The sequence below is a fragment of the Tasmannia lanceolata genome, unplaced genomic scaffold (genome assembly GCF_043159265.1).
Source record: "Tasmannia lanceolata isolate RefF3 unplaced genomic scaffold, GAP_Taslan_0.1 ptg000020l, whole genome shotgun sequence".
In the NCBI taxonomy this organism is placed as follows: Eukaryota; Viridiplantae; Streptophyta; class Magnoliopsida; order Canellales; family Winteraceae; genus Tasmannia; species Tasmannia lanceolata.
In genome coordinates, this window is record NW_027518697.1 from 14,844,224 (window position 1) to 14,854,313 (window position 10,090).

At 37.7% G+C, this 10,090-nt stretch overlaps 1 protein-coding gene and 1 pseudogene across 1 annotated transcript; both read right to left on the reverse strand.

Moving 5' to 3' along the window:
- Positions 1-90: 90 nt before the first annotated feature.
- LOC143854242 (catalase isozyme 1-like) lies at positions 91-6,394 on the reverse strand. Its single transcript, XM_077364095.1, has 8 exons — positions 6,226-6,394; positions 5,280-5,376; positions 3,414-3,691; positions 1,893-2,669; positions 1,665-1,754; positions 1,172-1,239; positions 987-1,080; positions 91-316 (listed from the first exon to the last, which is right to left on the reverse strand). Exons 1-8 carry the CDS (start codon positions 6,238-6,240, stop codon positions 257-259), a joined length of 1,479 nt encoding a protein of 492 aa, XP_077220210.1. The 5' UTR covers positions 6,241-6,394; the 3' UTR covers positions 91-256.
- Positions 6,395-8,735: 2,341 nt separating this feature from the next.
- Positions 8,736-9,862, reverse strand: LOC143855164 (zinc finger protein ZAT3 pseudogene; annotated as a pseudogene).
- Between the last annotated feature and the right edge of the window lie 228 nt (positions 9,863-10,090).

The following is a 10,090-nucleotide window of genomic DNA, read 5'->3' on the forward strand; positions in this document are numbered from 1 at the left end:
AGAAGGACGATCAAATTGAGAAAACTTAAAGCTGAGTTCATGCGTAGAGAGGTTATAGAACTAACAAAACTTGGACCATTTGAGTCTGCCTTTCCTGTATAGAAACTGCAATTTATTATTATATCATCAAAGTACACTAGTTGGACTTGGATGCTTTTACTACGCTCTGATTAACATCAGTTTTTAGGTTTACACCATGATCTCCTTCTCTACATAAACTCTCCCCAGCTCAAAACCGTTCCACATATGGCATCGATTACATGCTCGGTTTGACATTCAGGTGAGATGCTAGCTTCTGACCCAGAGACTTGTCACACTGCATTCAATTACAAAATACATGCATCAGAAAATAAAAAATAATAATCAAAATGTAAGACATTCAATTCAGAGTTTGAAAACTTGGACTTGGATGACAACTCGGATATGGCAAAAGGAGTAGACTTGGCCGAGTCAATGACTAACGTGGTCAAATTTTCATTAATTGGAGCAAGTGAAAGAAGTTCTTAATTGACTTGGTAGGGCAAAACTCCGATTCAGACTAGAATTCAGCCAAGGTAAAACAAAGTTGCAAACTTCATCCTATGTGGAAAATACCAGAAAGGTGTTACCATGTGACAGTAACATGAGTCTGTTTTCTCCGCATAACATGTTATATATAATGAGGAATGCTAAACTGAAGGGATCCCTTGCAAAAATCAGTCGCAAGGACGCACCCATTGGACCCCCTTCAGTTTAGCATTCCTCAAATAATATATATTCTCTTTGCGACTAAAATTACCATATGTATCAATATTAGGAGTGCAAGTTGTCAGGAGTGCAAGTTGCTCTAGTTTTCAGGTGTTTGAATCAAAGCTTTTTTTTCCTCAACTTCCTATTAGAAATTTTGGTTGCATACTTTATTTCCAAAATGACCACCACCCCAAGAGTGGCAAAAATCTTAACAAAAATACTCCAATTCAGTATGTGGACAAAGATGTATGACTCACCTGAGACCAATATGAGACCCATATGTTGCGAATTTCATGGGTGACCCTTGGATCAGATAATGCTTCCACCCACCGGCCAATAAAACGCTCTTGCCTGTAAAATAAACAGAGAAAGCCAACATTAAAATTTAATCACTGTTGTCCCTGATAGTGAGGAATTCTATAAGGTAGAGCAAACACTGTACCTATCTTCTGCCCACAATCGGTATCTTTCTCCTGGCTGCTTGAAATTGTTCTCCTTTTCAATCATGCACTGTAATCACCAGACGATAAATTATTAGACGCTACCTAATTAAACACATTTAAGAGAGAAAAATCTCATACGATTCATCATTAGAAAACCCAGAGAGAGAGAGAAAGAGGTTGATCATTTCACTACTCTATGCTTATGAAGTCTTTTCACTAGGTGAATGGGTTCAACAAATTTGGAAGTTTGGTTCTTAAATGACAAAGAACTACAGTTGTCATTTCCCCCCGTAAATTAATCTCCCAACCCACCATTTAAATGGTAAGTAACATTACATAAGCGACACAGGAAAAGGACTACAAAGCCCAACAATCAGAATTGGAAAGCATTATATTATACCAGAAAATTTATTTTCAACAATTATCAGATGATTTCAGACCAATGTTGTAATTGTGTCTAAAGAATTAAAAACCAAACTCATAGAAACTCACTCTGTCACGCCTCCCAGTGAAACTCTCGGGTGGAATGGGGTACCTCTCGGCATGTCGGACAGGATCATATCTTGAGGGAAAGTAATCCACCTGAAAATTGCCTCATCAAAATAATCCAACAGGCTATAATAAAACCTACACTATCTTTACAAAAAAAAGGCTATAAAAAAACCAACACTAGCATTAAGAAGAGCTAGAGGCTAAACATTACACTAGAAATGAGTGTACCTCCTCATCCCTGTGCATGAAATTCATAAACCCATCATAGTGATTGTTATGATGAGCACATTTGGGCGCATTAACGGGAAGCTGCAGATAGTTCGGCCCAAGGCGATGCCTCTGAGTATCAGCATAGGAGAAAATCCTAGTTTGGAGTAATTTATCATCCGAATAATGAATTCCAGGAACCACAATTGCAGGGCAAAAGGCAAGCTGCTCATTTTCAGCAAAGAAATTATTGATGTTCTTGTTCAACACCAAACGCCCAAGTGGCATAAGAGGCAAGATGTCCTCTGGCCAAGTTTTTGTAACATCTAGTGGATCAAAATCGAACTTATCCTCATGATCAGGATCCATAGTCTGAATATAAAGCCTCCACTCTGGATAGTTTCCACAAGCAATTGAATCATAAAGATCCTTAGTAGCATGGCTGTGATTAGCCCCTACAACTGGTACGGCCTCGTCCTCTAACAAACACTTAACACCACAAGTGGGTCTCCAGTGGAACTTCACATAATGCGCCTTTCCCGCTTTGTTAATGAGTGTGTAAGTGTTAACACCTGACCCATCCATGTGCCTATAATCCAAAGGAACACCAACATCATCAAAGAGGAATGTGAACATGTGAAGGCTCTCCGGATGGTGCGAAAAGAAGTCAAGGATCCTCCAGTTTTCCTGGATGTGGGATTTTGGGTTCGGTTTAAGGGAGTGAACCATATCGGGGAACTTCATTCCATCACGTACGAAGAACACTGGAAAATTGTTTCCGACTAGATCGAAATTACCGTGAGGCCAACAAGAAGAAGTAACGGATCAGTCGAAATACAAAGCTTTGAATTCATAAGTATTTGTAGTCAGAGTTAAATGCAAAATGTTTAATCAATTTCCCCAAAAGATATTCCTGGTAATGTATATATCTAGAAATAGAAGTAGACTAATTTCCCTTTTACAGACTGCTGCAACTTAAGCACTAGGTATGAACCATTATTTAAGTATACATGCATATTTATATGGCTGCCCAAGATTCAAAAACTTTACAATGGCTTTTACAATGGTAAAATCAAACACCTATTTCAATTAAGAGCATCCAAAAAAGAGGCATACACGAATAACGTGTTGTGATGACATCATAGCGATATGCCAACAGCCATTATAGTGGCATCATGGCATTTTTTAAATATTGCTATAAACCCCATCCGGATGCATATCTACAAACAAAATAAAATGCCCACCTCCAAGCATTAGAATTTTTAAAAAAACAGAAAAAAAAAATGATAGCATGTCTCCATGCTCCAATAGGCTTTAACAACATCAATAGGAACATAAAGAGGAAGTCAGAAATAAAAAAAACCAGTAAATTTACATGTTTAAGCTGATATTTTATTAAGAATACTGCACTGTATCTCAAATCAGAAGGGAGGGAAGAGGTTATATTATTAGTTAATGCAATCTAAATATACCCAAATATAAAATTAAAATCAAAGGGTACTGAACATAAAGATAAAGAAAATGAAAAACAAGCCTTGTTACCTCTCGAGTATAAAACTTCACAGCAAAACCTCGAGGGTCTCTCAAGGTCTCAGGGCTTCCACGCTCATGGATAACAGTAGAAAAGCGGACAATAACCGGGGTCTGGACTCCGGGTGACCGGAGGAAATCGGCACAACTGAGGTGAGAAATGTCATGGGTGACCTCAAAGAAACCCTTTGCACTAGCTCCCCTGGCAGGAACAACACGCTCTGGTATGCGCTCCCTATCGAAGTTAGAAAGCTTCTCGATCAAATGATAATCCTCTAGGAGAATTGGTCCTGTCCAAAAAGATGAGTGAGGTATCTCAATCAATACTCAACTAAAACTATTAATGCTTCTATATATTGTTTTGATCAATAGCCATTATGCAATTTTGTTACAGATAACATCATTTTAACGTGTAGCTACCTTGAAACATAGAAAATGCTCTACAATAATAAGATGATCATTCATAGAGAATGCTCTTTTATATTGATATTTTGATGACAATTCATAGTGAATGCTCTTTTATATTGATACCAATAAAATAAAAAGATCCCACTACAATATAAGATGAAATTTCAAAAGTTGTCCCAATTTGAATGTAGAAGAAAACATATAGGAATTCCACATAAAGGACATAATTTTCCTATCTACTCCTCAAATCATAAGTTTACAGAATATAATAAGAGAACCCATAGTTACCAGGGTGGGAAATGAATTCTGGAAGCGAAACGTGAAACAAAAATGGGAAATGCAAAGAAAAAATAGAGGGGAAACGAGAAATGGGAAAACGATAGAAAATCACATGAGAAACGCATTGAGATAGAAAATTGCATGAGAAACGCATTGAGAAACATCTTAGGAAACGCATTAGAAACATTTCAGAAATGATAGAGGAACACAAATGAAAACACATGAAACACGAGGAAAACACGAAATATATGGTTTTGTAGATATAAAATTGTTAATTTCAAATACTTCTTATTTTTATTTTTTATTACAATATATGCTAGTGGTTTCCTTTTTAATATCTATTCCACAATTTTTTGGTGTGTTTTTTCCAAAACGATTTTCGTAAGTTTCACACATGTTTCCTACACGTTTCACATCCGTTTTCTACGAGTATTCCATACGTTTGTCAAGGTTTCACACATGTTTCACATAAGTTTCTCATATGTTTCCCATGTGTTTTCCATGGGTTTCAGAAATGTTTCCTCAATTTTTTCTATAATGTTTCGATAACGTTTCCAAAACTCATTTTAGGGGAAAAGAGTTTCCCACTTGCCCAAGAAGTTTCCGGCTACTATATGAGAGAACCTATAATAAAAATACTCCCATCCCAATGAAGAACTACTATAATAATATTCAAACAAATTCAACAATAATGGAATGCATAACCATATACCAATAAGAATTATTCAGTCATACCTTCTCAAAGCACCTTCACAAAATCAACTAAATATTGAATTTCATGAAAAAGATGAAGAGTAACCTTCTCAATCATATCAATCCCATAGAACGTCATAAATTTACAAGAAACATGCCACTCATGAAAGCTCAAAGATATTCCATAAAGTCAACAATATATAGAAATCCACTACAAATGATAATTAAAAAAAGAGTCAACTCAATACCCAGATCAGACTGCAAGAAAAATGGCCAGCATATCCACATAAATCAAATGCCTGCCATGGCTTAAGGAAAACTAACAATTGCAAACATCACTGAGTAAAAACCCCATGAATCAACAGGAACTCTAAACTAAACAATACAATTAGTCTATTAGCGACTCAAAAGACACACCCATCAAATGAAAATTAAATATATATCGACTACTAAATTAACAATATATGACGGAAAAAACTGATTGATCACCACGAATACCTCTATATCCGACAGTTAGAGATGAATTGTTGTTCCAAACAGGTGCACCAGAATTCGTGGTGAAGAAGGGCGAATTAAAAGAGCTTGCAGGACGGTGCTGCATCAAATAAAATAAAATAAGTATCAAAGCACCTTATAATACAGAGAACCCTGAATGATACTTGATAAAAGAAGAGCTTAAAAAATAAAATTTAGGATCGCACATTGTACTAGAATAGAGCATTAGGAAAAAAGTCTCTCAATAAAATCTAATAAGAAAAGAGGGAATACAATGAACAGCAAACGAAAAAAGAAAATAAATCCACAAAGAAAAACCATACATAAAATTTGATCATAACAAGAGAAATAAAGCCCAAGATCAAACCTTTCAAAGAAAACCCATTAAGGGAATCTAACATATAAAGAAGGAACTCAAAAAAGAGAAAAAGGAAAAAAGAGGGGGGGGGGGGGGGGGGGGGGGGCGAAATACATCAATAAAAGAAGAGCTTAAAAAGTAAAACGTAAGATCAAATATTGTACTAGAATAGAGCATGAGAAAGAAAAAGAAAAGAAAATAAAATAAAAGAGTCTCAATAAAATCTAATAATAAGAAGAAATACAATGGACAACAAACTAAAAAATAAAATAAATCTACAAAGAAAAATCGTGCATGAAATCTAATCATAACAAGAAGAGAAACAAAGCCCAAGATCAAACCTTTCAAAGAACCAACCATCAAAAAAGAAAACCCATTAAGAAAATCTAACAAATAAAAACTCAAACAAGAGAAGAAAGAAAAGAGAGAAAAAAAAAATACATCAATGAGGAGAACCCATCCATGGAATTTAATAACAAAAAGAAGAGAACCAAAGATAAAACTTCGATCTTGTAACAAACTAATCTTAAGTAAACAAAACCCATCAAGGAAATTCGACGTGAGAGTTGAAATCAAAGCCAAAAATGGTACCTTGTAAGGATCCATGGCCAGAAGAAAGCTCTTTTGACGTTAAGAACGAAAGCTCCCCGAGTATATAACTAGTCCTCAGACTATGGAATTCAATATATAACTAAAAATGGATTGCTAAATTTCTTGGGAAATTATCGGACAAACGTTTCTCGTCATCGATTGAAAGATTTAAACCGTCCGATTAAAGGTTGCAACTAGATAGTGAACATCCTAACCTTCCATATTAAATATATGAAAATATTTGAAATTCAACTAGTATATGATTGTTAAAATTTCATTCATATAGTATAAGAATGTTATAATTCCTCTAAATAAATAATGTTATTTTTTTAAAAATTATTTATAGTTCGAATACATAATATTTTTTGGAATTGAAGCATGACATGTGGCATTATTGGGGAATTGAAGCATGACATGTGGCATAATTGGGTCCATTGATTATCTTAGCCCCACCTTGATCAGTTGATAATCGTTGAAGTATAAATGATTAAATAACACCAAATCTAACAACTTTAGCTTTAGGAGTAATTGGTATTTGACATGGTGTTAGAGCTAACAAGTGAAGGGGAGGTGTTGAAGTAAAAATGATTAAATAACACCAACTTTAACAGGCTTTTGGACTAATTGGTTGTTACACAATCCTAGCCCCTTCTTTACTGAGGCTACTCAGCATATGGATAGCTACGCCATGTGTGGTCGACACTTGTCGGTTTTTGGGTCATGCTAGGAACAGCATTGGTTGGTAGGGGTGCAACTCAGGTCGGGTTCAACCGAAAAAGTTGGGTCAAGCTGGGTGTCTTCCGGGTTGAGTTCAAGTTCTTGTTAGGTTTTCCTAACCCGGGTTGAGGCCTTGGGCAACTAAACCCGAGTGAAACCCGACATTTTTTTTTAGTTTTTAGTAAGCTTAAAGACTCAGGTTGGGTCGTGTTAGGTCTCATCGAGTTGGAACTCAAGACGGGTCGGGTCGGGTTAGGGTCAAGTAAATGCTTCCTCAGGTTGGGTTCGGCTAGGTTGGCCTCAACCCGACCCAAGTTGCAGCCCTAAATGGGCGGAGTTGGTTGCCAAATTATGGGTGTAAAATAAAATGGTGGGCTCACCATATGTATGGGTTTTAGGTAGCGATGGTGAGCCCTACCGTATCAAAACATGAGGTATAAAATGGTGGGACCCACACATGCTATGCATGGGTGCGCCTCTCCTCATCAAAACGTGATGCGTAAAATGGTGGGCCTCACCTCAACAAAACGTGAGGCATAAAATGGTGGGCCCCACCCTAATGCATGAACTTGGTTGGAGATTGTGGGACCACTTAATTGGAGCATGAGCTTAATTAAACCGTGGGCCGATGCACAGGTTTGAGTGGCATGGTGAGACTCACCCTACCAAAGCGTGATGTAAGTTGGTGGGCCCAAGCCTTTGCATGTATTTGGGCAAAAAAGGTAGGCTCATTCATGGCTGTAAAATGGCGGATCCAATATCATATTCAGGGGTTTCGGTAGAGATGAGGGGTCCTACCATATCAAAACATGAGATGTAAAATGGTGGGCGCAGGCCATACTATGCAAGAGGTGTAAAAAATCCATCACAGAAAAAATTGTAAAAAATTCCCATGAAGGCTCCGTTTCTCGTAAAACTGGACGTAAAATTTGTTTTATGTACATATACATAAAACAAATTTTACGTCCAGTTTTACATTGAAAGAAACGGAAGGAAAAAACTAATGGTAAAGGAAGAAACATGGTTAGCATACATCATAGACATAACAAATTATTCAAGTGTATGTCTAGTTTTTGTGGATAATCTAATTAGATGTAAACAAAGCAAAAGGTTAGACTCTGAAGGAACCTTTAATCTAGTTTCAAAAATTATTTTCATTGAATTTACCATCTCAGCAATAACAAACATGAAGAACAATGTTTGACAATCAGATGTAAACAACAATTTTCTTGTATGTGGAGATTGATTGCATCATATATGTATGTAAATGATTCAAAACCGGTTTATCTCTTTTCATCAGACATTGGATGATCTGGTATTATTTTCGAGCGTGCGTACGGCGCTTCTAACACTTAAGATGATCTCTCTACTTTTAGAGTCTTCTATATAATTTGAATGCAAGAGATCTTTTGGCGGAAATACATGGTGTGATACAGGAGCTTGTGATTAGGTGTTTATGTTATTGATATGATGGTCATGACTTTTTTAGATCTATGAAGATGAGGTGAGAACTCTACGAGTGAATACCGCTCAATTGAAGGTCATCTATCGAAGAATCGGACTATACAATGGGTGTGATTTTCTTAGAAGGGAAAAAGGCACTTGGCATTTCCAATCTTATAATTCCTCGGCCACCCACATCAGTTTGTCCTATGTATAGAAGGGGAAAGTACAAATTACATCAAATAAGACAAACTAACATGGGTGGAAGTGACTAAATTCATGGGTGGAAATACCACCCCAAGCAAACAGAAAACAAAGAGCAGCATCACTAATAATTAATCAATACCGACTTCTTCATTTATCCTTCCCAAAGTTACGAACACCTATGATTTTGTCTCCCGCATTTTGGAAACAAAAATCAATATATGATATAACTGACTTAAAATACAAAGCACATCAATGTCACAAAGACTCTCAAATACCTACACCCTCCCCCTCATAGAAACCAGGAGGAGTCCATGAGAATTCAACCCACAAAAGTTCAAATCCCCTCAAATCCCCAATCTTAAATCCAAAACAAGGTCAGAACAAGAGTCCTCATTCACTGTTGGGGCAGGCAAGTTCAAGTCCAAAACACAACCTTTTGTTGTGGAAGGAGAACTCACTCCACATTCATCCCCTTTCTCCATATGACGACTCTTGTGCCAACCAAGAGCTTGAGCACTAGGGAAAACCCTCAAACAAACACTACACTTGTGCCCCAAAACCATCACCATTTTCTCCTTTTCACTTTCCTTCCACTTCCCTTCACTTGCCCTTTCCCCCTCGTCTATAGCAAAACATCCCTTCACATTCTTATGGCTAGCCCTATGCCCCCCTAATGCCTGGTGAGACCCAAACACCCTCTTACAACTCGAACACTCGAACCCACAATTCCACGGGTCGAACCGGGCTACAACTGCATTCAGATTCTCCGACGGTCCCTCGCCGGATTCCGGTCGCCACTGATGGGTCCAAAAGTGGGGCGCAGCACTTGTCTGTACCCTATTAGACAACGTTAATAGACACTTGGCAACCTCGTGTTCCTCGTGGGTCCATTTGGGTGTGGGAGATAGAGGTGGGCCGTCAATCGAGAATGGACGGTGGATATAAGGTGGGGGTTTGATTCCGCGCCATTGTCTTTCCGGGTGACACCGCATGTGCCCGAACAAGGCCTTCCAAGACCAAAATTGCTTCCCACACTCGCTACACGGGGGCGTGATTTTTGCCTCAGGTTGCTTAGTACAACTTGACTTAATCCAAGTGCTCGGCGTGGCCGGAGAATCCCCATGTCGGGGGAGCTTTGATCGCTTTTTCCGACGATTACCGGCCGGATTTTCGCCGGAGATCACAAAACTTTCTAGGCTTTCCTGCCTAGAGAAAGAAGTTAGAGAATTTGGAGTGTTCATATCATTAGAAATTAGCCTCTATAGTCGGAATGAGGGTGAGTTTAGAGAGGTTAACCATGTTAACAGCTCTTTCCTTTGTAGTTTGGGCGGTTATTTTATTGTTGTGGCTACCTTTGAATTTGAAAGCGGTTATTTTCAGTTATACACAAGACAGTTTTTTCTGAATTTCACATGTTATAATAATACGTACTACTACGATAGGAGGATAAATAATTGTAAGAGTTTTTATCAGATGAATTGATGGGCCCACCCCATCA